We start from the raw sequence: 27,388 nt of genomic DNA on the forward strand, positions 1-27,388 counted from the left end.
CTCCATGTTCATCCAAGTCAACAGAGGACGGGCAGCTACAGTTAGCTGAAGGAGAAAACATTGACCTTGGCGCCTTCTGTGGATGGTCGAATCAAGTGGCTACTATAAAGCCAAGTCCCGCGGAAGCTTCAGACCTCCCCAACTCTACTACTTCTATACCACCAAGCGTACTATACCATAATATTTGTCAGCGGTTTGGGCCTATCCTAGAGAGATGTTCGCTTGTTCTGCTCCCGCTCCTGGGAATGACCACTGACAAGTCATAGACAACATGGAGTTCTGCAATATCCCTTTAACGTCCGACCTACAGATGAATCCGTTTCGATACCACAGAACCATCGTCCCGGAACCTATCTTTCTCGTCCATGCGGTGATGGCTTTAGCCGGACATCACGTTGAGAGTCCATCAGCCGATGACCATCGCCATACAGCACTGAAACTCCTCCGCGAGAGCCTCAACGCGTCCGGTAATATGGAAGACGGCTCGTCCATGCTTGATGCGATTATGATTCTATTTTCCTTCGACGTCAGTTTGCACCTTCATGATGCTCGGATGTAATCCAAGTTGATAATGAAAGTTAGGAAACTCAATCCACCCTTGGATACTGGAGTACACATCTTAAGGGAGCCTATGGGCTCATAGAAGCGTACGGTGGAATCGAAGCGTGGACCACGTCCGCTCGGGCAGAGGCTCAAATAGGATTGCTGTTGTGGTATATCAACCCCCATCCATGTTGCACGAAATAGTCCCGGCCCTTCCAGCTAAAGTATTTAGGTGGGATGCCATCACGAGTCTCTTGTCTCGGGAAGACTGCGTGTTCCCGTACGCATACGTCGAAGAGGTCCTGTCGAACCCCGTCGATCGGAAGTGGAATTTCTTTGAGCTCTGTGGGTGCCCACACAGCGTGGTCACGCTGGTCATGCAAGTGGCACGTCTGAGCGCCGAAAAACGACAATCGTCGTCCATGCGGTACGTGACCTTCGACGCCACGGTGATTGCTCAAATCGAGCAAGCGCTCGAGTCCTGGCATCACATTACCCCTGCCGCACTTGCCTTCGGTAGTGAAGAAGACATCCAGCAAGACCAAGATTGTATGCACTGCTCGGAGGCATGGAGACACGGCCTGCTGCTCTACATCTACCGCGTTTTCCGATGGGAGCCGGGAAGCCCAATCCCAATGTACGTTGTCCGTTGGGCCCGTATCATTGTAGACCATGTGGTCGCGTGCCGCGACGAGAAGATGGTCTCCCGGCAGGCGTTGCTGCCGCTTTTCTTCGCGGGCTGCGAACAACGCGATCTATCGGTACGGCAGAAGATCGTCCAGTTCTGCTCGGTGTGGAATGACCGGACACGGTATCAGATGTTTGGTTGCACCATTCCGTTGCTTGAAGAAGTATGGGCGGAACAGGAGGCGAAGGGCTTTGAAAACGTTTGGTGGGGTCACGTCGTGGACCGACAACACACCTCCGAGTCTTGTTATCCGTTGCAAATGCGGCTTTGCTTTGGATGAGCCAAATGAAAAAGTCAACAGATTTCGTTATGCAGCGATTGCTCTAACATACATACTTTTGCGTAGAAGGAGTGATGTGCAGAGAAATAAATTTCGAGGCAGTTATGTGGCCGTGCGTATAGCAAGCCGGTATAGCAGAAGAAGAAGGAGGGTGCCATGACTTCCATTTACTGGCAAGGCTTTTTCCTAATGAAGTAGTGTCTGCATTCGGAAATTAGCCAATTTAGGTAATGGGTATGTTGGAATGATACGATGAAGGAAAACTTCGTCTCCGTTCAGTCAAGATACGTTGCCAAGATCTCCTTTTGCGAAAAAGACAAGAATTAGTTAAGGATCAATTTAGGGAATTTCCCGAAGGCGCATACCCGAAAGGCGATATGATAGCATCAGGACGCCGAAGCCCCTTTTGGTCCTAGATAGCCACCGCTATAGTAAGGTGTACCAACAGCAGCCTGATGTACACTATCAATCCACTTTCCCGTCTTTGTCGATGGGCTCATTGCTGGGTTGGTCGACCATGCTATAGGAGGTATATTTATGTGGAAGACCCGCAACTTGTGAACGGTATTTCTGTATGAACTGCGTGCCCAACCTCGGGCCGGTGAATACGTGCCGTTGCCAGAGGTACCAAGCCAAGACCATATAGGCAGTAGTGATGAATATAACGACACTGAAGGTGCGCGAGTGTCAGATTTCTGAGCCCAACAGATCCAATTCGGCTTTGAGAAAACGTCTTACCTAACCCAATTCATGTTGGTAGAAGTGATTGGCCGAATAATTGGAAAGCAAGCCACAATGTCCAGAAAACAAACCCACACGCAGCTAGTGACGTTGACGAAGGATCCCCATCTTCCAAGATCGAAATGTCGTCTGGGAAGAACGCTAGAACGTCCCCTCCACAAAGCGATTCCTTGTGGAATGACATACGAGGTCATCATAAAAACTATATTGGCACTGACCATCGAAGCAAAAGCAGTAGTTGATCGCAGGAAGATTACACCGTAGAGCTAATAAAGTTAGCCCCAATGCTTTGACATACGGTAGATAACTTTACCGTAGTGAAAATGGCCGTCAGACAGGCAGCGTTCATAGGCATTTGGTGCTTTGGGTGGATCTCTGCCAGCCATGTTGACAAAGGATAGCAGTTGTCCCGGGACGCAGCCCAAATTTGCCGACTGGAACCTGTGATATTGGCGACGGCGCATCCAAACAAGCATATCGCAAAAGCTGCCAAGAGTAAAACAGTCGCGAAGTCGCTTCCCGTAGCTTGGAGATAAATCTCAACTAGGCCGATCCCGCTTGGAGGGCTGACAACTCTTTCTATGTCGGTTATGACATACATACATGCAATCGCAAAGGGCCATGCTGTAGATGTTAGAGTCATATATCAAGAGCCACTGTTACGAAATGGGTATTTTACCAGTGACCAGTCCAATAATTACAGGATATATCTTTTCACTGTTAGTACAGATATACAGGCAATTATACAGGGAATGTGGAAACCTTACCATGACCTTGGGTGCATTGATAGACGGAGAAGGGATTTCTTCAGCCAAATGAGCACCAGCGTCCGTACCCATAAAGCCGTAAGTATTATTCAACAAGCACAGAACGAAGAGGAAGCTTTTGTCATATGACCGATTCAGATTTGTTGTATCTGTGAAAACCCATACACTAGACTGGTAGTTCGGAGCGGCGCATACAAGAATGACCAGGATAGTGACGAGGAGAGTTGACACCGAAAAGTACACTTGAATACTGGTTAGCAAGGAGTTGATATGATCTGGAATCCTTCTACCCACGAAGATATTGATTAAGTGCTGGGAGGGACCGTGCGGCATATATGTTGAGTAGGACTGCTAGCCAGAGGACCGCAACATAGCCAAACCATTGATGCAAAGGGCTGGGAGTGTACTCTTTCACACAAATCTGTAATATAGCCAACATTGTGGCCGCAACAAAGTTGCATACGCTAGCGAGGCCTAGCCACCAACCACATGTACTGATACAGGCCGACCTATCCACGTTAGGCACAATGATTGAGTAGAATCCGGCATAGCAATTGATCGCGCTTACATGTATGACGCAAAAGGTGCCCATTCTGGACTCGCAACTTTGAACGACCAATAATATTGTGCTCCAGAGTTCGGGAAAGCCGAAACGAGCTCCGCCATGCCGAGCGAAACGACGAGATTCATCAAGGCAGCAATGACCAGAGTCCATATAGTTCCCGATGACGAGGATTCGGCCAGGCTGGTTCCGATAGCACTCCCGAAACCGTTCCATGTAGCCGTCAGTGCGAAGCCTAGCGAGAAAAGCGACAATAGTGAAAACCGCCTGGGCATTGCCGGTGCATACCCCTGGGCCTCGAGTTCAAGATCGTCGGCATCGATATGTTCATACATTGCGATCGAGCGGGGACTGACAGGGTGCAGTCGTCGTGAAGAGCCAAAACATGGGATGGGATCCGACCCGGTACTGCGTGACCAAGTTCTAGGAGGTTTTGTACTATTGCGAAGCCCTACGATTCATAGGCGATGTGACAAAAATCTAGTAGGTATTTACCACCTCAATGACAAGGGGGATACTATCTAAAACAATACATTTTCGAGGTGACGTGCTCAGGAAATGGAGCTTCCAGGGCTACCTAGATAGGAAGGAGGTGGAGTCAGGGTATACTTACACGCTAAACCAAAAAGAGCCATTGCCTGATTGGGATTGGATTCCCGAAATGGTTAGGATCATCCATTTCCGTTCCGAGGGATTACCTAGATAGGTAGCTCATGCCACCCGTGGACCTAGATAAGGACCTACTAGTAGGTATTAGTCGAGAAGATGTGTAAACATGTGAGGGAACGGCATCGCCCACTGCACGAAAGCGTTTAGGGATTTTCTCAAGGATAAGATATAGTCACATATCATGTCTAATCAAGTACTCGTTTTAGACCGTGCAAGTACATCTGTTGACGCCTAGTTAGCGAATTGATAGATACTTCTCCCAGCTGGCTCCACGGGTGCGCCCGGGCGGTTTACCAGGCTTAGTAAAAGAACTGAAATGAGCTAAATCGGTCAAGTACCTAGAGGCATATGCGTATGTTACTAGAATAATATGTAGCCCAGCATAACTGCAAGTGATTAGCATCATGTCACAGTTTGCACCGCCTATTTCTACCAACTTCAATTCCCTGGCATATTTTGGATAAGGGAAAAGGTCAGGCGAATATGCAGAGAGCATTGTATGGCAGCCGAGTCCATAAACCAGTTCATTTCCAGTGTTCAGTATATAAAAGCAAGAGAGTAAACGCTAGGAATATTGCGGAGAATCTGCGACAGGTGATCACGTCCTGCTCCTGGCCCTGGCCAAAAATTCCATCTCTCCCACTCATGCCCCGAATTCCTCGTCATAAGCCACCAGACAAGATCGGTACCGGACACTGCTAGTTTCTAGCTGCTTGATCGCTGTTTGAATGCCTTCTTTTGATATGGGGACCTCCTTTACGCATGACTTAACACCCTTGGTGGCTGCCAAGTCCAGCATTTCTAGAACCTCGCGCCGACCCCCGAGGTTTGAAGCGCCGATGGAGCAGCCGTTCCCGATGAAGTCGAAGGTGGAGACCTTGAGGCCATCGCCGCCGGGCACGCCCACCAAGTGGAAGCGTCCGTGCACGCCCAGAAGGCTGAGGTACTGCGATAGAGGAAAGTCTTGGAAGGAGCTTGCCGTGCTAATGATCAAATCAAACGTCATTTCATGCAGCTGGTTCCAGCCCTCCTCGTTCGTGGCGAGGAAGCCGTCGGTCCCCATTTGTCTCGCGTCGGCCTCCTTGTCTACCTTTACAGGATATCGGATTCGATTCATTAACGGCCATTCTGCTGCGCAACAAGCTGGCCGCGCTGACTAGTCTCAAAACGCTGTCGTCTGGGAACATCACATGGCAATATCCAAACCTTAGATCCCTTAGCCACTTCTTGCTGTCTCAGCTACAGTCAGAGACACCAGCACGGAGCAAACAAAGTTGTTTGGCGAAGGATTCTACTTGGAATCAGCCGCTCAGCAGCACGCATACCATGGAAGCAGTTGGGAAAGGTTACCTCGACCCTGACATTACCTTCGACAATATAGACGAAGCTCAACGTCCCAGGTCTGTCTTCATCGCAGGCGCTACTGGCTTTGTCGGCGCCTTCATTCTGCGCGAGCTTTTCGAGTTGGGTATCGTCGGCAAGCAGCGGTTGGTAGAGTCACTCGCCAGCTACGACATCTGGAAGCCCGACTATGCATCACTACTCAACCCGGTTGTTGGCGATGCAGCAAAGCCTCTATTCGGTCTGGCCAACGCGGCTTTCGACGAGTTGGCCAACTGTGTAGATGCCATTTGTCATTCAGGCGCCTTGGTCGACTGGATGCGGCCCCTGCACGATTATATCGGCCCGAACGTCATTAGCACGCATGAGGTCTTACGCCTAGCTTCACGTGGCCGCGGGAAGGCAGTCCATGTTATCTCTACCCTCGCAACCTTACCTATATATCTGGGCTATCAGGTTCCCGAGTCCGAACGAGAATACGGGTACTCCACCTCAAAATACATCGCAGAGCGTATGGTGGCCGCAGCACGATGGCGCGGAGCCAAGGCCTCTGTGTACCGTGTGCCCTTTGTCGCTGCCTCTGCCGCGACCGGTCACTTCCGAGTCGACCGGGGCGATTTCTTACACAACTTGATTGCTGGAAGCATCTAGATGAGAAGTTTCCCCTGCTTGGACGCCGATCTTTCCGTCGTGCAACCCGTCGATTACCTGAGCGAAACCGTTGTTGCCATCATAGTCCACAACAGGTGCCGGATTGGACACGACTTCGACTTTGTCAACAAGCATGTAGTGAGCTGCAACTATTTCTTTAAGCCCATGGGTGGCGATGACGCGGGTACGCTTTTGCCCTTCTATGAATGGCAGCTGAGAGCATTGGCCTACGCTGCCGCGTATCCGAAGAGCGCATTGGCCCGTATTGGGACCATAATCGACGGCCTCGCCGACGAAAATGCGGCAGCTGCGATGCTCAAGGGCCTACCGACCGGCGAGCACGTACTGGGCGGCGATGTCTATCCCGCGCCACTGGTTGACGAACAGGTTGCCCGTCATTATCGGGACCGGATTGATACGTACAATTTTGATAAGTCAATTTCGAGCTTGAAGCCAGGAAATCTGGAGTGAGCCTAAGCCTCCGTGTACAATACTGTCAAAGGAATTGTGAGGATTACCCGGTCCTCCCTGGGCTAGTTGTTGCTTAGTAATTTGGTTGGAAGGCTGTCAAATTCGGAAACATCTATCGTTCATAGCATTCAACAAACTGATCTGATAGTGCATCTTCAATGGCACTATGGCACTGCATTCTTTCAACAAAGGCAGTTTTCAAACCAGCTTCCTCAATTATGTAGGATGATCAATGTCGGACACCCCAACAACCGACCTCGGGAAGGGGCGCGACGGCCCGAGTACGGTCTTATACACCTGCCACTGCGGCACTGCCTCGCCGCCGCTCTACAGTGGCCTCTTGCATGAATGGACTGTAAGATCTAATCTCTTTACCCCATTGGAGGACTACAAAAGGAGTTGCCACCAGGGCCAAAGACACAAATGCAAGTAGCGAGCTGGCCCACTGAAATCCAAGCTTCGTGTACATGGCTGTTGCAGCCAGAGGGAGAAAGGCGATGGAGATGTTCTCGACGAAACCCACTGCCCCCAGGGCGCTCACAGCATACTTACTGTACGCGTCGATGAGATAGTTAGCATTGCCAGCGATCACCGCTGTCGTCCCGAACCCAACCATCGCCAGGCCCACGGTGGGTGCCATCCAATGTATGGAAGTGTACGATGCCCACCCATACACGAACATGCCGCCCGTTACACCAAAGAATCCACCAATGATCGATGCATGTAGCCGAGCCTCTGGGATCGGCGTGCCCGGTGCCTCGGTGTTGCGGGCAGCAGATGCATAGTACCAAGGATTAGTTAAGATGCAAAATCCACCGCCCAGGAGTTCCCCGAACACGATCGCAATTTGGATATACCCGCACTGGATCGGATCCCACCCATAGAGCTCGCTGTATACCTGCTCCACCGACTGCGTGAACAGATAGATCGTTCCCAAGCTGAAGGCAGCCCACACCGTTGCAACGAACACGACCCCTTCCGTACATAGCATGTACAGAGGCCGTTGAACGCTCTGCAGAATAAGCCGAGGCAATGTTACCCGATCGATCTTCTCGGTTGTGTACGCGTTCTTCCCCTCGCGGCGCAGTCGTTTGGCCCTGGCGAGCAGGATCGCCGGCCCGCGGCTCTCTGGAAGACCGAAGATCAGGATCGGAAATAGGGCAGCGGTCCAGATTAGTTCGATGTAACCAATCCAGCGCCATGACAGGAATTGCAGGATGGAAGAGCCAACAACCGGGCCCAGGCTTGTCGCTGCCAGGTAGATGGTCACATACAAACAGATTGGGACACTCCGGGCTCGATCGCCGTGGAAAGTATTCGATGTAATACCGGCAACGGCGTCGCTTATCAGCGGAACACATCCTCCGCTGAAGAATCGAACCACAATCAGCGTGGCGAAGTTTGTTGCCAGCCCTACAGGAATCAAAAAGCAAACAAAACAAAAATAGGTGGTGAGAAGGACAGGTCGAACGCCAAAGTCCTCCATCACAGGAAACAGAAGAAGCGGGCACAGCGCTGCCCCGATGGCCCAGGATGTGGTTAGCCAGTAGGAATTGGGGAACGTCGCATCGGAAATGTGAAACTCTTCGCCAATGGCCGTATGAGCCACTGTTAGGATTGTCCCATTCATTGAGCAGATAAAGCTCGCCAGCAAACCAATGCCTGTGGCCTGCCATTTCTTCCAGAGAGGCCAATTGTATGGATCGTTGGTATCATTGTCTCCATCCCATGCGACGACGATCACGTTCTCTTGAGTGAGGCATGGGCCTAGTTTCCGTGATCAGTGGACTGATCTCAGTTCGCAAGTTTAAGGCATGTGCATACTAACATTCGTTAGGAGAGCCCGATACAGGGTACAAATCGATTTCGAGCTCGTCTAGCGTGACGGGTACGTTTCCAAGGTCGGCTGTAATGCCATCTGCTTTCGATGCAATCTGTCGCCATGGGCAATCCGGTCGTGGCATCATGGCAGGGGTAGCGCGCGACAAGCTCTCCTGGCGCGAGAAGGAGGTCCCCCAACGATGTCCAGCCCCGTATAGCAGTGATATATTTGTCGTGATATTAATCAGAGGAGGTGCTCATTCAACACTGTTGGGGGTAGTCTCGGGTAGTCGTGAGGAATATAATATATATTAGAGCATGCCTTGGTCCAATTCAAAAAAGACCTTTCATATCATTTTCTTATTCTATGATTATTTTAGATTAACTAAGACTAATCATTTACATACATACCTGCATACCTGCATACCTACTAGTACGTAGGTAGATACCTCTAGGTAGATACAGGTACGTGTAGTTCCTTAGTTGTACAGTTTCGGAATTTCACTAGTCCTGAAGAGGCAATTATATCAATTAAGTAGGAAGCCCAAAGTAGTAAGTCAGCCTATATAGGAGTAAACGACTAAGTCTTCTGCAAGCAATGGGGTTAGCCTCTAGTTATCACACACTATATACAGTCATACTTCGATCTATATACAAGTTCAATTTGTAAAATTTGATGTTGTGTTACCTCTTTATCTTACTAGATCACCATTCTATTTCTACCAAGTATCAATTACACATAGGTCGTACGGATTATATAGAGCTAGAACATAAAAATGAAAAGTGATCGTTTCATTCATGTTTCGTCCATGAATACATACGTACATATGTATGCTACAATGTAAGTATCTCTCTTAGGCAACTACGCAGCACATATATATCATGGCAATCGTGTTGATTGAACAAATAAGAAAGGAAATAAAGGTACCCTGGCTCTTGTTAAGCAAAAGACCCGAGGGAGAAGAATCAGAAGAGAAGAAAGGAAAAAAAAAAGGGTCTAGGTATAGCCGTAGCCTGGCCCACGAAAAAAAGAATGAGCATGCTCAGAATCAAAAGCGAGAGAGAATGGAAAAACAGGACATTTATGCCCAGAGGGACAGGTATGGGTATGGCTGATCCCTCGAATCAGATGCAAATGAACAAGGAAAAGAAAATGGACATCCCAGCCACTATAGAGATAGAGAGAAAACAAAAACTAATCAATGGCGACCAAGCAGCTTGTTGATCACTTTTGGGGAATTTTCATGGAAAAAAAAAAGGAAAGGGAAAACTCCGTCAACCAGCCCTATCACTCGACAAAAAACAAAAGGAAAAGAACGCTAAGAAGGTCCTAAGAAACGAGGAACGAAAACGATCCATTGAAAACGAATCAGACGGATGGATGCAAGTCGAGGTCAGATGGTGATGTATCACAGTATTGCAGTTGTGTAAGAGTATAAGGAGACCCAGTCTACCCAGTGACACCCATGGCGCCTGCACTCGGGCGCGGCCTATATGCCACATTTGATGGCTGGCCATCAGGTGCCCCTGCAATGGGTTGGTTACCGTTGCTGGTGCTACGGTCACGGTGATACGCTGCTGGGGGAGGACCGAAATCAAGTCCAGTCTGGGCGTTGGTGCTTGCCGAGTGAGAGTGTCCGCCTGGGCCGGGCACATGGCGAACAGAACTTTGCATCTGCCAGGCGGCATCCTGAGAAGGATCAGTCTCAATACGCGCCGAGGTGGGAGTGCTATTAGTTCGGTTGGGGGTGGTGATCGTGAAAGTCTCGCCACCGTTCTCCGGTTTCTGTGCAAAGCTGCCTCGAGCAATATCGCCGTATCGTTTGAGGATTTCCTTGGTAGTCACTTCGGCATTCTCCCGGAACAGATTTTGATCACCCAACACCGATTGTAGGTCTTCTGGAATCTATTGATAGAGTCAGCACAATTACAGCAAGACCTCAACCTGGACAACTTACTTCGCAGAATACATCGTTATACGCGATCAGGGCGTTGACAGCCTCGATGGACAGGAAGCTCTCCTCCACTGTGCTGTTTTTGGCATTCGGATAGAGGATATTGGGCGTGATGACAGTTGCAAGATTGTGAATGTCCATTTTGCTTCCAGACTCTTCATCCACATGCGAGAAGGATGATGTCCAATTTAAGAAGGCAAACAGGACTTCCATCGTATCACGATGGGCTTTCGGGAGCAGACAGCATGTCAAGTGAAGTAGTCGCCTTTGTTTCTCCGGGTCCTCCATTTCTGCGACATAGGTTAGCATTGCGCGAGCAGGCCAGTTACCATAGCATCAAAACTTACTTTGTGAGATGACAAAGAGTCTATGTAGCTTGAAAGTCAAGAGCGGATCGGGCATCTCGCGGAGGAACTTCTTCAAGAGAGCTGCGATCTGCACAGGCGTTTCCTTTGTCAGATCAACTTGCTCATACTTGGTGTCGATTAGCTCCGCAGTATCCTTCAATCGGCGGATATTGCCGTTCTTTCGGAAGACACCCTCCACAGACATATCCATTTGTCGCATAGCGCAAACAGAATCATCAACCAACGTCGGAATGCGGAGAGCACCAGGGCCAACACCGTGACTTGACTCTGTGCCCTCCTTCTCGACCAAATAATCCAGACCGACACCGAATACACCCTTCTTCTTATTGCCCTTCTTGTTGTCCTTGAATGCACGGCCAAAGATGTTCCATATGGTAGGTTTGCGCGACTCAATCAGAGATAGTAGTTCCTCCATGTTGAAATAGCCCTCTACCAAGGGTTCCATCTGTAGCACAGCAACGTGGCGAACGATGAAATATTCCAAAGCAGTCAGTTCCGAGAAGTACCGCTTGGTCCGGGTTGGCTCCATGAGGGCCTCCAGATTTCCACTAGATACTCCCCGCTGGTGACCCTGGTTGTACTTGGGCATCGGCTCTGTTCCCCCAATGAGCTTGGTGCCAGCATGTCTGTAAGCATTGGGTCGCTGCTCCTTGGCTTGCTCAGCAGCAACAATGCGAGGGATGTCATCTAGCGTCAGAGCATCCTGGGCCCCGAAAGTCAGATCGGTAACGGTTTCGCCATTGGCATCCCGTTCTTCAACAATCTGGAAACCGTGACCCCTAGGGTCACTGCCATCATTGCCAGATGACCCCGGTCGGGCACTTCTGCCCTCTGGTCCGTCAATGATTCTGGATGCGCGGGCACGTTTGTATGTTGTGGATAAGGTTCGCTCGTTGCGAATAGAGCGCAGCCGACGCATCTCACCAACGGTCTGCTCAAGCGATGTTTCTTCGAAGCCATCTCGCGAGGCACCGCCATATGACTGTCGCGTGTTTGCCCGGCGAACCTGGGGTGTGGCCCGATGGCCGTCTTTGTTGTCATAATCGTTAAAATTGGGGTCGTCTGGGGCGAATCAAGTTAGACAAACTGCCGGCGGTATGGGGGTAATATAAAAATGTCCTACCTGAGGTTTGAGGCAAGGTCCCCCCAGATCGCAGTACAGCAAGGAGCCGCGCAAGTGCCACTTTCAGTAAGAAAATAAATTGCTGCAATTTTGAAACTGGAGTGAAACCACCCTTCACAGTGGGGCCCAGTTTCATCCGGTGGGCGCAAGCGCCGCAGTAGACTTGCTCCTCGCTGCCGCTCCACAATGCGTCTTGCAGATCAGCGGTCAAGTCCTTCTCACATGATTTGCATGAAAGATGAGGCGGTTTGGTGTGCCAACGACTCTGTCCCCATTGAACACATTCGTCGTCAATTGGCTCTTTGCAGGCGATGCAGCAATCTGAGAGTTGATCGGCCAAACCTTCTACCCCAGCCATCAAGTCGACTGGTGTATCGTCATTTTCGCGCCCTGCCAATGATTCCAGATCACGGAGGCGGTCCAGAAAATTTTGTAACCCGTCTGGCGCAGACTTCTCGCGTTCGAGCTTGAGTGCACCTTGTAGACCGATGCGGATAAGGAGTTTGAGGTAATGAGCGAGACCAGTAACAAGAGACAGAAGTTCCTGGGTCACGCCGAGTTTGCGTACCCCGGTTTCTTGGGTTTTCGATAGAAGGGCGAAGAAAGCGACAATTTTTTTGCAGAGAAGTTTGGCTTCGCGGCCATAGGAAAGTTCTGGTTCGAAAGAATCAGGCATCGTCCCCGACGACGTAAAATCAGCTGCGCGAGACTTACCTTTTAACTCGTGGGATTTGATATAATCCGCTAACTGATCGACTGCACCGAAGAGGATTTCCACATGTTCAATGAAGCGCTTGGCTACAAGAACACCATCGATGTAAGCGCCGTTGCTCACGTGAAGCAGCATATCTGAGATGCAAGCGGCCGATGATTCTTCAAAGGTCGAAAGGGTGTTCCAAATATTAAAGACCTTCTCTTCCATAATATCTTCCTCGTCGCGAATACGCTTTCGCTCATCTTCGCTGGCATCCTCATCCACCGGCGGAGGCTCCCATGTTTGGCCAGCAGGGGATAACCGGACATTCCAGAACTTGTGGATCATATAACATTCGGGGTGCCAGTGTTGATTTTGGCCGTTGCGGAAAATCTCGACAAACTGTTTTAGGATCGCAGTGTGGCACCCATGGCACCGCTGGGCAAACTGGGTTGAGTAGTGAAAGTGGCAGTAAACCTTGCTCTCGTGCTCATAGTAAGAGTCCTGAGCACCGAAGACGGTCGGACAGACGGAACAGGTAAAGTGCTCAATATGATACTTCCGGTCTAAGGCTGTAATGTATGATCCACGTAGTGCGCCGCCGCACTCGTGGCAGAGGAGGCTCAGTCGTCTAAAGTAATCGGTTTCACAAAGCGGAAATTGGCAGCTTGAATCTTCTGAATCGACGGGGAAAAACTTGGAAGCAACGATCTCGCCACAGTCCTGAGAGGAGTGCAGAGGTTAGAAAAGATTCCCAAAAGGCCTAGAAGAAGCAACTTACTTCGCACTTGAAACACTCCAGATGAAAAGTACCTCCCAAGGCTCGAACAAACTGACCAGTGAGAGATTCACCGCACTTTTGACAAAGGCGCGATGAGCCGCCGGGGGACTTATTTTGACGTCCATTCACCCGCGAGCGATCTCGGGGTGTCGAGCGGTCGCGGAAGCCGGCCTGGTCAGGACCCAGGCCACGACTCGTGCGCCCACCATCCTCCTGGTTCACCGGAGTGATTGGGCTTGGGCCTCCCGTTCGTGTCGATGGTGAGTCGAACGGAATTAAACTGTCCTCAGGAGATGTTGGTGTGTTTTTCGTATAGCTAGCCCCGTAGCCAGAGGTATCGACGGTGGGACGGCCGCTGGGGTTGCCTGCGACCAGGCTGGCTGGGAGTCCACCGGGGGGCATATTGGTCCCCCGTCAGCAGAAATACGGCGGGGTTTGTTGGGTTGAATCCGAACGCTGCATGCAAATAATAGAGAGTAGGGAACGGGCGAGGTAACGTGGTAAACAGGATTTACGGGAAGTGTTGAATCGAAGATGCAACGCGGTTACAGATTGGCGGGAAATTGGAGGTAGGCTGGGCGCGTACGGTCGAGAGTCTGATTCTTAAATTAGAATCCCATGCTTTGGCTGGTTTAACCGGGGTCACTGTTGTTCCCCAGAGTGTACTCACCCTCACGCCATGTAATGACACGCGGGGGTGGCCGATGTAGTAGTGACGGGAACAGGGCGCGCGCAAAATCACGGGAATCGAACTGTGGAGGCGGGTATAGAGGAAGGTAGCTGTGAAGCGAAGGGTCTGAAAGCGCGCGGGCTAGAGGACGCGGGGGCCGATTTTCGAGGGGATTGGGGAGCTTTCAAGGTGAGACCAACAGAGGGCGCTGATTATCGGGCGACAATCATCCCAAACTCAACCGACGGCAAATTCCAGGACTCCAAGAACGAGATACAAGATAGGGAAAAAGAAAAAGAAAGAATAAAGTGCCAGGGCGAGGGGAAAAGAAGTGGGCTGGGGAGGAATGGAGATGGAGATGGCTTGGGCATTTGTTGCCCCCCTAATTAGTTCGGGACCCTGGGTCACGTGGTCCATATAGAATTTCCATTTCTACTGGTATATTAGGGATTACTAGGATATTTCACATTACTTGAGTATACTTGAATTCATTCATATCGAACTCAGTTAGGGTATCTGACAATTATCAATATTGCACTGTGTATTGAGTGCATGTATGGAGTAGACAACAGCTTACTGTGTACAACATACTCCGTATCGCCCCCTATGTGCCATCAGTGTGCTTTTTATAGAACATTCTGCTTGAATATCTAATTATTTTCGTATTAATTTACTGGAAGTCTCGTGTTTTAGTCGTAATACATATGTAGATGCAACCTTAAATGCATCAGAGGTCTAATTTAGGGCTACGTATGTATTCTGTCTGTAACCTTTGATATCATATATCTGTCAAGTCTAGATGTTTCAAATGTTGATATCTTTTTAAGGACATCTGGATCTCAAAGACATGGAATACTGGGAATATTTACTACAACAGGAAGATTCAATACAGGTACATATTATGTAGACAATATCTACATATGTACATAGTCCATGTACCCAAGTGTGCTTTCTGAAGTCCTCAAGAATCTCATCAGACTGATCATTACATTGGGCTATAGGTACATATATATAGTGTGTTGATGTGATTACCCGTACAGTGGAAAGTGGGAGGCTGGAAAATGACGTGGGTTAACAAGAAGAAGAAGAAATAGAAAACAGAACATATGCATATTTGTGGAATGTAAGTTAAAAAAACATTGAACATTGAAGTCATAGAAGAGAAAAGATAGAACATTGAAAATATCGGAATACGAAAGAACAGAAAAGCAAACACAACGCCTGAACCACCTTAGCCACATATTACTTGGATGATCTCCCCCATACTCGACCCCATATTTATTCCCATAATGATATCCCTCCAGATGTCCATAATGATGGTTTTATTAAACTGAAATAGGGTGAAAAATGAAGCTTTTACTATGGGGGATCATAGTGAAATGGTCTGCCAAGCAGGGCTTACCCTAATACGGTTAGAGGACTGTGCCAGCAGTGTTTACCATAATCTCGCGACTTGACAGTAGGGACGAATGGCACAAACGGTCCGCGTTCGACGACGCTCGCATGCTATCTAAACCAAGTATAAACGACGAGACCAATGACGTACATGACAGCGGCACTCATACAGGCATTGACGACGATGGAGATAGGAGGAACACCCAAACGATGGCAGTCCTACCCTTAAACCGACGGAGTCGACAGTGAGACGGCATGAGTGCGACGACGGATTTATTACTATAACTGACGATATAGAAATTGATTATAACAAAGGAGAATGCCATTCATTACAAGGCATTTCTTACTCCGGGGAACTAGTTATATTCATTTATCCATGTACCTAACGAGGACGTTGGTAGGCCTTCGAAGCGAGCATCATAGGACGGTGCCCCGACCGCCTTCATATCATGTATTGCCATTAGCTATCTCTTACGAATATCATCTTTTCTTGCATCTCCAACAACAGTTCCCTTGAATGGGGCAAACATTCCTTCACTGTGGTCCTCCGGCTCATTGTCCTCGTCCACCGGCCCCTAGCGTACTGGATATCTTCGGTCATTTCTCTGCAGGACTGCCTCACGTCCAAATATAGCCGTCATCTCCGGTTTGGCTACAACTGCTTCCCCGTTACACAACTCGATACATTCGAAGTCTATGATAGACACAGAAGGATCGGCGTCATCCTGGTGGTAAAGAACGTTGTGCGGACCGGGGTCCGCCCAGACAATTCCGACGGCCCGAAGAGCATTAACGGCGGCTAAAACCTGCTGATAGACAAATTCTTTCTGATGGGCATATAAATCAGCCCATCTCCTATACAGCGGCTCTCCCTTCACCTTCGCCAGAACTAGTATGAACCCATATGGGAACAATGACGAACAGCGGATCACTCCTGCGGCGCAGATAGAGGGGATAAAAGAATACCCACCAGGGCGCTTCTCGAGGAGAAGCTCGTAGGTCTTCCTCTCGTTCCAATACCTAGAAGTTCGCCAATATATTAGCTTTCAATAATAGACTTTGGTCAATGCAAACCTTTGAAAGTCGGACGGCGTCCAACACTTAGCCACTGCGGGCTGTCTATGCCAGAGGACCTCGAAGATGGCCTTATTTTTAGTAACTCGGACGGACTTCATAACCTCGACGGAGTCTATCGCAACGGACTCGTGGCCGCCAAAGAGTATTGTCTGAGTTGTCACGTGAAATGTCTGCAGAGGAATTTGATTATCCGCGGCGGAAGGGTTAGGGGTAGAGTGGCCTCGGTAGGGGGAATCGCGTGTCGAGGCTTGGAGGCCCGTATGGGTTTGTAACTATCCATAAAGTTTTGTTAGTATACATCCTAAGCGCGGAGAATGCTTCCTACCGTACCATTTTTGGATCGAAGTCGGGGGACTCGTGGTACTTCGTGTCCTCAGAGGCGAGGATAGCGGCCGCCATGAAGCACTGCCTAACGGATGGCTGTGTGGCAGCTTGCGGGATAGGTTTCGTCATCTGGAATCGGCAATCCTCGACCCGCTTGAGAAATACGGTATGCGTATACGTGGATAACACACCATAGACTGTGTTGTTGTCCCTCATTTGTTCAACGAGCTGGCCTAGATATCTGTTAGTCGTGTGCCTTCGACAAAACATTCAGACGTGTTACCCAGGCGACATTGCAGTGGGCTAATACTAGACCAGCCAGCGCCGATTTGGTTGTCATCGAGACTGACAGTCCAGAATGTCTTCAGCTCGATTGGTAGAATGGTCTTCCGATATTGACCAGGTTGAAGGAGAACGACGTCAGGAATCACGTCGGTCCGAGGAAGGGCGACTTGACGATCGCCGAATTACAAATTGAGCCCGGCAGACTTGCACGCTAGTGAGACGGCGTCGCAGACATGCTTGTCGAACCGCCCGGTGAGACCAAGTTCACTTCCAACCACGTAGGTGTCAGCAGTGACATCCGTGCACTGGACAAGCCCACTGAGATCAGCGTTTTGAATTATTCGACGAACGTCGTCCTCAAACGACGTCCATTCATGGAACAATCTCGCTGAGATAGATGATCGAGAGTTTGATGGGTCGTAGGTCCCAATTTCTTGTGTGAGTATCGGCAATGGCCGGGCCAGCAAATCACTCGCGGTTTCCATGCCAGAATGCTGGGAGTGAGAAGTAGCCTGAGTGACGATCGGGTTTGTAGGTGAGGGCTGTAGCATTGTGTCGTCCCCTACTATAGGTTGTTGGTAGTAGAGGGTTTGGTGGGGCGCGGGCTGGTCCACTGTCGTCGCCTTCGTCGACGCCAGAAAGCCTTCGAGATCGTTCGGCGGCCTCGAAGCTAGACGGGTAACTAGACGGGTAAATGCATTAGCGGCTTTTCTCAACGGCTGTTGAGATTCAAGTGCCTAGTCCACCGGGTAGGGAAATGATACTGGTAAGGAGGGTTCGGCGTGGCGTTCTATGACAAAGCTTCCAAGCTTATTCGGGACTGAAGTAATGAGTCGAAGAGGTCCCTGCGTGGATTGGACTGCCCGGAAATGTAGAAATTCAGTTGATACGCGATGTTGACTACTCTTTGCAAAGTCCGGTTCCGTACTATGATTGTTGAACCTGTCATGGGAGATGGAAAAAAGGATGTCGAACTACATATGTGCATACCTAGGTAGGTATGTACCTGACAGCAGTTAACTTTGTCAGAAAACAGATGGATTACCAACCTTGGAAGTACCACTGAATCATGTGATTTTCGTCATCGCCGCCATCATAAACCATCCCAAATCTGCCTTTTTCACCAGAACGGACCCCGTTTTCATCATCTGCAGTATCACATACCCCGAGATCTGAACATGCAGATGCTCATTATGCAGATCGAGATGCAGGTGACACCGCGCAGGAGACAGCCAGCCAGTGAGACTGGAAGTGAGAGCAAACTGAGAGCAAACTGAGAGTTCACACAAACAGAGCCTGTACGTGCACACAGACAAAGATCGCCTGGTGTTGACACTGCAACTATCATCTCAGCATCCAGATCCCGGAGACCAAGGCTAGATCCAGGCTATGCAACTCACCTCACATTGGTAGAAGAAGATCCACCAGCTGTTGTACATGCATTTGGAGTAAGCATTAACGAGAGATTCAACCAAAATCCTGTGAAGCCGCACAGAGATCAGCTTCCCAGCTTCCCTCCGAGCCGTAGAGCTGGTATGATGTCAAAAAGCATCCTTTTTCCAGAGAGTTTATGGCAGCAGCGGATTTCGAGATCGAGATTCTTCGCAGAAAGGAGACCTTTTCTTGAGTACGGATATAAAAGAGAGGTAAAACAGAGATAAGATCAAAGATCAGAATTGCAGCCTGCAGCTTGCAGCAAAACCTGTTAAATTTGCAAGCGATATATCTTTGAGATAACAGAGATCGGAAAAGTTCCGAGGGCTAGATTTGCAAGCTCTATAGAGGCCCCATTGACTAGAAAGCTTCAAAACAGAAGACTATCACGACGTCGACTACTAAAGTGGAGCTTTTAGCTCTCTCCGAAGCAGGAAAGAATCCTGGACTATGTATGAGAAAACCCCGCAAATGCTCACGTGGGGGCCATGTGATGATTCCTTGGCGATTCACTCCCGCTACCGGACCGATGAAGTCAGGTGACTCCGTTTCCATATTGTAAGGATATCCATTACAAAGAATGAGGTAGAAAACAGAGAAAGCTATCTTAGAGGCTTGGATTACCTAGGGAAGTAAGTGTTATAATTCAGTAATTTGATATGACCGAAAAGACTTTTCTCCTACACCGCCCTGTGATAGATAAACTCCGTTCTAATTTACGTCATCGTGCTCTAGTGCGTTATATTTTTAGAGGGGGACGCGATCGGAAGATCGTACAGCTCAAAAGTAGGCTTACAGTAAGAAATGATGGTCATCAAAAAGTAGTTCGTAAATAAACAGGATTGTGTGGCAAAGGGGTTCTTTGTATGGACTGAGCGTGGACTGAGCGTTGGACTGAGCGTTGGACTGAGTGCTCAACAGACGTTTTCTTTGAGCCGCTGAGTCTGAGCCCGGACTGAAATTTACTCAGCCTGAAGCTTACCCAGGTACTCTTCACCCTCTACAAATACACGGACACATGACCAGTTCACCCCCAGACGTTGCAAGATGGGTGACCAGTGCACCCTGCGCCTCGTTCGTGTACGTGCTTTTCCAATGGTCCATTTGGCCAAATTTACCCCGGATCACTAATCTCCACATTACAGGAATTGAGACAGGTCGAGCGGAGCGAGCAGCTTGGTATGAGATCTCCTTACCTAGGTACCTTCATTAATTATGGGGACCCACATGCTGACCTCGGTACAGCTTTCACCGTCCGTTATGAAGAAAACAACATTCGTGATATCCAGGCTCTCATTATTGGACCTCCAGGCACCCCATACGAACTGGGATTTTACGAGGTACGATCTACTTATCCAAGGCTTGGCCTGAGCACGCCTATGGAAGTACCGAGGTATGGCTAACCAATTGTAATCGTCAGTTCTCCATCAAAATCCCGTCAGGTAAGATGGTCTTCTCTTTCGAAAAAGGCACTTGCTAAATCACAGCGGCATAGATTACCCAGCAAAACCCCCGGTAGTGAAGATCCGGACGACCAACAAAGGCCGAACTCGCTTTGGTCCTAATCTATATGCCAATGGGAAGGTCTGCTTGTGAGTGCGCCCCCGGGAACTATTGGGTTTCTGCAGAGGCCGATACTGACATTGTCCAGGTCAATCTTGGGGTAAGATTGCCCTACAATATGGATGGCTTTTATGGAGCCTCGCTAACCTTACAACAGAACTTGGCATGGTTCTCGGGGTGAGCAATGGTCGCCTGCACAGGGACTCGAATCCGTTATGCTGTCGATTCAGAGCCTGTTATCATCGAACCCGTATACCCTGGAACCAGGGTTTGAGGACAACGAAAGGGCGAACGACACGGAAAACATGGAGATCTACAAATCCAAGGTAAAGATCGCAATCTTGCTAGAATAAACTTGACAATGTTGGCTCACATTTATACTAGATCCGTCATGAGAATCTACGACTAGCAGTCATCACACCTCTTGAACAAGGCTTCCAAAATTCGTCCCCTCCCCGCCGAACGGCGCCAAGGGTCGGTCAGGAATCCAGCGCGGAAGAAGATAGTGATGAGGAACTCGAACCCGAACCTGGATTGCTTACTGAAAGCAAGTTTCGCGACTTTTGCAAGCGACGGTTACTGTGGTACTTTGAGTTCTACCAGAATGCTATCGAGAAAGGTATCGCGGACGAGTCACGCAGACAAGGAACGCCCTTCCTTCAAATGCCATTTGAAGGGTATGGGAATGTCATGGATGGAGAATGGAACTACATCGACCTGCAAGCCCGTCTGTTGGCCCTTCGAGACCGATTGATGGAAGAGACACACAGCTGGCCCGTCGAGGGTCTTGCTCTGGTCAATCAGGATGCCGGGATCGCAGTTAAATTGAGGGGCCAGCATGAACAGATTGCGGCGGAATTGAAGGCTTATCCCCAAGTGATCGATTTGTCACTGGTGGATGGCAACCCCTTCATCTGGAGACTCACTTACGTTGGCCGCAACGAGTCCAAGCTGGAAGGTGGCATCATCAAGATTAAGATTTACATCAGTCCACGACATCCAGAGGAACAACCTCGGGTCTTTGTCGAGTCACCTCTCTACCATATTCGTGTTTCCAAGCTCGGTGTGTTGATGTATCTTCCTTCGCATGCCGAAGAGATCGGCCAACACATCGAGGGTATCATCAACACGCTGGAAGATGACAACCCCCCGTACAACCCCCTCATGACAGTGAACCCAGAGGCGGCCGCTCTGTGCTGGGGTTCGGAACTAGACCGGAGGCTCTACAGGCGCAAGCTTCGATCATCCCTGGAGGAGTCCTGAGGGGTGAGCTAGCTCACCTTCCCGCAATCTTTGCTATGAAATGTGGCATAATCAGGCTACATGACAGTATTCGGCTATCATTATCAACTTTGCTTCGCTTGAACTGTATCATTTTCCTGCCATCACTATGTCTTACCTTGCTTGAGTGATATCCTTCAAGATGGCAGAGAGACCAGGGATTGTGAGACGCGTGCCGTCGAGTGCCATTTAACACAGAAAAATCTTTATTGATATCAAACATAATTCATAGATACACCAAAAGAACATTTGTAACCTCTTGTACTAAAATATAGTTCATGTCTAAGTACATATAAACATGCGGATGAGACAATAATGGAAGACGACATGGCCTCAGGCCCAGCTCCATAGCGAGAATGAATATAATGAATTAGGTGGCCGTATTTGACTGTACCCATGTCTCGCGCGAAATTCATACAGTCCGGTGTGGTTGAGGAATTTGGATACTCCAAGGACCGTCTCATAAAAGGAGTTGACTGTGTCAGGTTAGCTAAAGTACACAGTTACAGTGGGAATGACCCTACTGACAAGCTCGTTCACAGCAATCAGGAATCATATAGTGCCCACAGTTGACGTGAGGCCTCAGACGGAACAGAAATCAAGGGATCATGGCGCCAGAGGTCAATCCAATAATCACAAATCCTCTGAATTTGTCGACATCGGGGGCGATTCTTGGGCATCCGCCACTTAGCAAGTGTGCGCACATTTGCCCGGATATTGAAAATGTCCAGCATGCCAGCTTCAACCCTTGCCAACCCATTTTGCACTTGGCATTCATCCCAAGGCACAGAATAATGATCTCTGAAAATGCCTTTCCACCGCCGAATTTTCTTCCGGTCATCCCGACTGTCGGCGATTACCTTTATATCTGCCAAGATGTTTGCCCCTTGGGCCACACGATTCTGTGATTGTGTCAGAAGGCCGCTGTGGTTTGACCTTTTGTTTGGGACTTTGAAAGTGTCATCTCTCGAAGGCAGTGTTTCCGTTTCGAGGTCATCTAGTCTGAGCTCGTGGTTCCCAAGCTGCTCTGTTAGAGCATCGAGCCGTTTTTGGACAAGACACATGGAAGTATTTCCAGTAGGAACTGTTTCGTCCATCGCATAGACATTGGGGGGAGCGAGAGAGGCGGTATGGGTAGTGCTACGGGTATGATCCCATGCAAATCGTCGATCCCAAGGCTCAGTCGGGACTGTTTCATCGACCTTATGGACATCTGGCGGAGCGAGAGGGGCGGTGTTGATAGTGCCAGCAGTGCCATCCCATATAAATTGTCCATTCCAGAGACCATCCATATTGGAGGAGTCGTGATTGAATCTTGGAGGGTTGATGATTCCGATGAACTTGAACAGAGAAGAATTGAAGTCAAAGGGGCAAGCGAAGAAGGTGAACGTTAAGTGAGGACTCGGAGGTCCCGCTTATAGAAGTCAGACCTGGAGACGTTCCTTCCATAGTCAACCTGAGACGTGACCTCGGGAAAGAGCCATCACACATGTAGAGAACATCTGGAGGAATTCCATCCTCTTCCAGTGCCTCTCAACGTTGCATGATGGGTCTGTTGGAGAAACTTTGGAGAAATTTTGAATATAAAAAAGAATAGTTAGCTCCTTATGTGGCCATAACCTTCTTGGCCTTCTCAGGTGGTCTTTTTTGGTGGTCAGATGTCCTCATGTACCTGGTCTTTTTACATGTCTAGTTATACAGACATTTCGTCCCCCTTCTCACTTTGTCGAGTGGACAGCAGAAAAGGCATAAAAATGTTTAATTTGTGAATGGATTCAAGTATTATATAGCCTTTGTATATCGATCGTTGTCGACTTTTGTACCGGTAGCTTCTTTGGGCCAATGTTTTATTGTCCCAGTGCTTAGCAAAGACGAACCCTCATCAATTCGATTGCCTCACAGACCTAGCCTCATTGCAAAGAAGACAAGTAAAACATAGTATGAAGTAGAAGAAAGTGAGAGAAGTAGAAGAGTGCCAAGCTTGAGATAGCCCGCACGGATCACCTGATTATCTCCGCCAATTTCCCCGGCCCCTTTTCACTCAACTTCCATCCCCCATCTCCCTACAGGAAAAAATTACATCATGTCGGCAAAAAGGCGTACGTTAGAGCTAGGCAATGTTCTGGTGGTTGGAGGCTGTGGCTTCTTGGGGTGGCACATTGTCGATCACTTGCTGAATTTCCCCTCCGAGACCGACCCCAGCTACGCCCTGCCGAAGCCCGTCGGCGACGCACGCTTTGAGTACCCAACTCTGGGATCGCGGTACCCGGATTACCACTCGACTGTCTCTGTTGTTGACTTGCGCACTACCAACAACCGTCTTCCCGGCGCCAAATATTACGATGGCGACATCACCTCCGTCGACTCCATGTTGGAGGTTTTCCGTGCCGTTAAGCCCGACCTTGTTATTCACACTGCGTCACCATCTATGATTGAGGGCAACAAACCCTTGTTGCACAAGGTTAATGTGGAGGGAACACGGACACTCCTTGAGGTCGCTGGTGGCGAGCATGGCGATTGGGGTGGTAAGTGCAAGGCGTTTGTCTACACTAGCTCCAGCTCCGTGGTTCATGACACGCAAAGTGATCTGAAGAATGTCAATGAGGAATGGCCATACATCCGGGGTCCTGCGCAGAAGGAGTATTACTCCGAGACCAAGGTGAGTTTCTATGAACTTTTTTAATCCGAGTTTAATCGGGACCAATCACTAACCAGACCCCTTGCGTCTATCCAGGCCGATGCCGAGGAACTCGTCCTGAAGTACAACAAGAAGTCCCCCAACGAGATGTTGACAGCCGCTATCCGCCCGGCCGGGATCCACGGAGAGAAGGATACAACAGTCACACACAAGATCTTGGAGCACGGATCCCAGGCCTCCGACAGAGTGCTACGGATGCAGCTCGGTGAGAACGACAACCTGTTCGATTTCACCTACGTCGGCAATGTGGCTTATGGCCACCTGCTTGCTGCGCACAGGCTTCTCGCGAGCTATGACCTGGTTGCGGCTGGCAAGGGCGGGCCCCTTGACTACGAGCGCGTGGACGGCGAGGCTTTCAATATCACCAATGATTCCCCGGTCTATTTCTGGGATGTTACTCGTGCTATGTGGGCTCTGATCAACCGTGTCGTTGAGCCGGAACAAGTCTGGGCTCTGCCTGAGGGTCTCCTCGAGACCGTTGGTGGTATTGCTGAGACTGTCATGGGATTGTTTGGCAAGACTCCGCGTCTCACTGCCCGGACAGTGCGATACTCATGCATGACTCGCTACTACTCGACCGAGAAGGCCAAGCGCCGCCTGGCTTACTTGCCGGTTGTGCCCTTGGATGAAGGAATTGCCCGTGCTGTTGGATACATCGTTGCCCAAAAGCAAGCGGACGCAGGAAAGAAGACATTGTAATTTGAAACTAGATCATGATTGAAGAAGGTATCCGGATGCTGTATTAATACCTAAGTAGATATATTACATCTTACACAACATTTGAATACACGTGACTTCGTTATCTAATGCGAAAGTGGGCCATTCTGAAGTTCCAAGGTTGGTCCACCCGTGGGTGAGCCTGGACACTTGCCATGGTTCTGTCCAAAATGTGGTTAAACGGTCACGTGGATGTGGATCGGGGCTTGTATGTACGTACTAGTGCTGCAACCCGACAAAGACATTTCGCAAAATTTCATTTCTAACAATCGATCCTTGTATTTCCCCTACATCTCACCGGAGCTCATATTTCAAATTATATTGAGAATGTCTGATTCTGGGAAACAGTGTTCTGGGACTGATTGCGACAATGAAGCTGGGACGTTGCAATGCCCGACATGTTTGAAGTTGGGTGTCAAAGGTAGCTACTTCTGCGACCAAGACTGCTTCAAGAGGAATTGGGTGGGTTACAATCTACCGAAATTCTTCTAACTGGAAATCTAACATTGATCATATCCAGACCACACACAAGATGGTGCACAAGACACAAAATGGTAGTCACATCATCTAGGTGGAATGCCCTAATGATTCATTCTCTAATTGCGATATAGCTAGCCAAGTTTATGACCCCTTTCCAGCATACCCATACACCGGTTCTGTCAGAGCTGTATATCCACTCTCCCTGCGACGACCTGTCCCCAAAACAATCAACCATCCCGACTGGGCCGTGACTGGCATCCCAAAGCGTGAGATGCGCTTGAGCAGGTCAAAATGGGACCTCTTGGATGCAAAGGGCCAGGAAGCCATGCGCAAGGTGTGCAGGCTGGCTCGTGAAGTACTCGACATCACTGCTGCGGCTATAAATCCTGGCGTGACCACAGATTATCTGGATGAGATCTGCCACAATGCTTGCGTTGAGCGAGAAGTGAGTCGGGTTGAAATTTCGCACGTGTGTTAATTACCGCCAAGTTATTCGCTAATCCTTGAGATAGTCATATCCTTCTCCACTGAACTACAACCACTTTCCCAAGTCGTTGTGTACATCTCCGAATGAGGTTGTATGTCATGGAATCCCAGACCAACGTGTCCTTCTTGATGGGGACATTCTTAACCTTGATATCTCTCTGTACCATGGTGGATATCATGCCGATGTGAATGAAACTTACTATGTCGGTGACAAGGCTAAAGCGGATCCGGACTCGATCAGACTTATTGAAACAACGCGGGAGGCTTTGGACATGGCTATCGAGATAATCAAACCAGGTGTCCCAATTCGAGAGTTTGGTAAGATTATTGAGAAGCACGCAGCCTCTAGAGGCCTTGTCGTCATCAAGACTTGGGGTGGCCACGGTATCAACTCGGAATTTCACCCTCCTCCTTGGATCCCCCACTACGCGAAGAACAAGGCCGTGGGAACATGTAAGCCTGGTATGACGTTTACGATTGAGCCTATCCTGGCTTTAGGCGGCAACCGAGAGGTGTATTGGCCAGATGATTGGACAAACGTTACAGTGGACGGGAAACGGACAGCACAGTTCGGTGCGTATAGACCCTTCAAAGACCTATTGTTGGCTCAAGACCTGTGGATCGCTTAACATACTAACCCAAAAACCGATAGAACATACTATGCTTGTTACAGAAACAGGTGTCGAGGTTTTGACGGCGAGACTGGAGAACTCTCCAGGAGGGCCAATCCCTATCCCGGAAGTCGTAAACGGAGATGCGAATGGAAAAGTAAATGGATAATGCTATAAGTGAGTGGAACCCGGACATAAAAGAACTGCCGAGTTGCAAAACCCCAAGCCCGGTATATCAGCACTCACCAGTGCCCCATCTAGTCTTTCGCGTTGTCTCCGATGTTCACCTTTCCTTACAAGCAGAAATGGATGGCAATCTACATATGCACTCCCATATCCGTCATCTTTCATCCATAGTAAATGTCCCATGAAATATATCGCTACATGTTATCGTTACTCTATAACAAAGTACAATGATGTGTCTTCTACCTTCTATCCTCTTACTACGTACATAATATTAAATTTCAATTTTCAGCACCGTCCTCTCTTTTTCTCTAGTCAGAACGGGGTTCGATGCTACCTATGTAAGTAACACCCTATTTAATCTAAATAAACATTTGACAATCACAAATGGAGATTCATCCCTCACCATAGAAGGTCAGGCATTGAGCCGAACAAAAGAGTAACACCCAGTATGTCGAGATATTTGGTGGTCGGCCTATACCTTAGACCGCCATTTAGCTGCTGTGATTGGATTTCCAACCTCCATACAGGATTCACAAATGACATGCGCCCTTCCGACCGCATATGACGAATCGGAGAATGTCCAGTATATGAGCATGCATATAAAACTGGCCAGGATTGTGGGCCATATACCGGATTGTAAGTTATCCTAATGCCCCGTGCCCCGCCTAGCGACAGGGAACTATTAAATTGCTGCTTTTACAAACGATACTGACTCCGTTTCGCCAT

At 49.1% G+C, this 27,388-nt stretch overlaps 13 protein-coding genes across 13 annotated transcripts; 6 read left to right on the top strand and 7 right to left on the bottom strand.

Annotated features, from left to right (window-relative positions):
- Positions 1-268: 268 nt before the first annotated feature.
- Positions 269-1,511, top strand: N7525_002408 (fungal specific transcription factor domain-containing protein; the record flags this gene model as incomplete). The annotated part of the gene is made up of 3 exons (XM_002556897.2): positions 269-526; positions 583-713; positions 776-1,511. Coding segments are annotated over 3 exons (1,125 nt in total), but the record flags the coding sequence as incomplete, so codon positions are not given.
- Positions 1,512-3,583: 2,072 nt separating this feature from the next.
- Positions 3,584-3,916, bottom strand: N7525_002409 (uncharacterized protein; the record flags this gene model as incomplete). Its single annotated transcript, XM_061212300.1, has 1 exon — positions 3,584-3,916. The coding sequence occupies one exon, from the start codon at positions 3,914-3,916 to the stop codon at positions 3,584-3,586; it is 333 nt and encodes a 110-aa protein (XP_061071526.1).
- A 977-nt stretch (positions 3,917-4,893) lies between these two features.
- On the bottom strand, positions 4,894-5,367 carry N7525_002410 (alcohol dehydrogenase GroES-like domain-containing protein; the record flags this gene model as incomplete). The annotated part of the gene is made up of 1 exon (XM_061212301.1): positions 4,894-5,367. The coding sequence occupies one exon, from the start codon at positions 5,365-5,367 to the stop codon at positions 4,894-4,896; it is 474 nt and encodes a 157-aa protein (XP_061071527.1).
- Positions 5,368-5,576: 209 nt separating this feature from the next.
- Positions 5,577-6,242, top strand: N7525_002411 (uncharacterized protein; the record flags this gene model as incomplete). The annotated part of the gene is made up of 1 exon (XM_061212302.1): positions 5,577-6,242. The coding sequence occupies one exon, from the start codon at positions 5,577-5,579 to the stop codon at positions 6,240-6,242; it is 666 nt and encodes a 221-aa protein (XP_061071528.1).
- A 165-nt stretch (positions 6,243-6,407) lies between these two features.
- N7525_002412 (uncharacterized protein) lies at positions 6,408-6,713 on the top strand (the record flags this gene model as incomplete). Its single annotated transcript, XM_061212303.1, has 1 exon — positions 6,408-6,713. One exon carries the CDS (start codon positions 6,408-6,410, stop codon positions 6,711-6,713), a length of 306 nt encoding a protein of 101 aa, XP_061071529.1.
- Positions 6,714-7,002: 289 nt separating this feature from the next.
- N7525_002413 (uncharacterized protein) lies at positions 7,003-8,680 on the bottom strand (the record flags this gene model as incomplete). The annotated part of the gene is made up of 2 exons (XM_002556893.2): positions 7,003-8,480; positions 8,542-8,680. 2 exons carry the CDS (start codon positions 8,678-8,680, stop codon positions 7,003-7,005), a joined length of 1,617 nt encoding a protein of 538 aa, XP_002556939.2.
- Positions 8,681-9,984: 1,304 nt separating this feature from the next.
- Positions 9,985-13,857, bottom strand: N7525_002414 (GTPase-activating protein LRG1; the record flags this gene model as incomplete). Its single annotated transcript, XM_061212304.1, has 5 exons — positions 9,985-10,440; positions 10,493-10,779; positions 10,837-11,919; positions 11,981-13,397; positions 13,456-13,857. 5 exons carry the CDS (start codon positions 13,855-13,857, stop codon positions 9,985-9,987), a joined length of 3,645 nt encoding a protein of 1,214 aa, XP_061071530.1.
- A 230-nt stretch (positions 13,858-14,087) lies between these two features.
- N7525_002415 (uncharacterized protein) lies at positions 14,088-14,542 on the bottom strand (the record flags this gene model as incomplete). The annotated part of the gene is made up of 2 exons (XM_061212305.1): positions 14,088-14,306; positions 14,372-14,542. 2 exons carry the CDS (start codon positions 14,540-14,542, stop codon positions 14,088-14,090), a joined length of 390 nt encoding a protein of 129 aa, XP_061071531.1.
- A 1,553-nt stretch (positions 14,543-16,095) lies between these two features.
- N7525_002416 (uncharacterized protein) lies at positions 16,096-17,757 on the bottom strand (the record flags this gene model as incomplete). Its single annotated transcript, XM_061212306.1, has 5 exons — positions 16,096-16,540; positions 16,595-16,869; positions 16,928-17,154; positions 17,205-17,266; positions 17,393-17,757. The coding sequence occupies 5 exons, from the start codon at positions 17,755-17,757 to the stop codon at positions 16,096-16,098; spliced, it is 1,374 nt and encodes a 457-aa protein (XP_061071532.1).
- A 1,930-nt stretch (positions 17,758-19,687) lies between these two features.
- N7525_002417 (ubiquitin-conjugating enzyme E2) lies at positions 19,688-21,466 on the top strand (the record flags this gene model as incomplete). The annotated part of the gene is made up of 8 exons (XM_061212307.1): positions 19,688-19,720; positions 19,786-19,819; positions 19,886-19,980; positions 20,061-20,082; positions 20,136-20,232; positions 20,292-20,303; positions 20,361-20,529; positions 20,588-21,466. The coding sequence occupies 8 exons, from the start codon at positions 19,688-19,690 to the stop codon at positions 21,464-21,466; spliced, it is 1,341 nt and encodes a 446-aa protein (XP_061071533.1).
- Positions 21,467-22,029: 563 nt separating this feature from the next.
- On the bottom strand, positions 22,030-22,776 carry N7525_002418 (uncharacterized protein; the record flags this gene model as incomplete). The annotated part of the gene is made up of 1 exon (XM_061212308.1): positions 22,030-22,776. The coding sequence occupies one exon, from the start codon at positions 22,774-22,776 to the stop codon at positions 22,030-22,032; it is 747 nt and encodes a 248-aa protein (XP_061071534.1).
- Positions 22,777-23,567: 791 nt separating this feature from the next.
- N7525_002419 (C-3 sterol dehydrogenase/C-4 decarboxylase) lies at positions 23,568-24,881 on the top strand (the record flags this gene model as incomplete). Its single annotated transcript, XM_002556888.1, has 2 exons — positions 23,568-24,143; positions 24,219-24,881. The coding sequence occupies 2 exons, from the start codon at positions 23,568-23,570 to the stop codon at positions 24,879-24,881; spliced, it is 1,239 nt and encodes a 412-aa protein (XP_002556934.1).
- A 345-nt stretch (positions 24,882-25,226) lies between these two features.
- fpaI (putative methionine aminopeptidase, type I) lies at positions 25,227-26,645 on the top strand (the record flags this gene model as incomplete). Its single annotated transcript, XM_002556887.2, has 5 exons — positions 25,227-25,361; positions 25,420-25,453; positions 25,511-25,824; positions 25,892-26,438; positions 26,518-26,645. 5 exons carry the CDS (start codon positions 25,227-25,229, stop codon positions 26,643-26,645), a joined length of 1,158 nt encoding a protein of 385 aa, XP_002556933.2.
- Between the last annotated feature and the right edge of the window lie 743 nt (positions 26,646-27,388).

This window comes from Penicillium rubens (assembly GCF_028828025.1).
Source record: "Penicillium rubens strain IBT 27055 chromosome Unknown utg000001l_segment0_segment0, whole genome shotgun sequence".
In the NCBI taxonomy this organism is placed as follows: domain Eukaryota; kingdom Fungi; phylum Ascomycota; class Eurotiomycetes; order Eurotiales; family Aspergillaceae; genus Penicillium; species Penicillium rubens.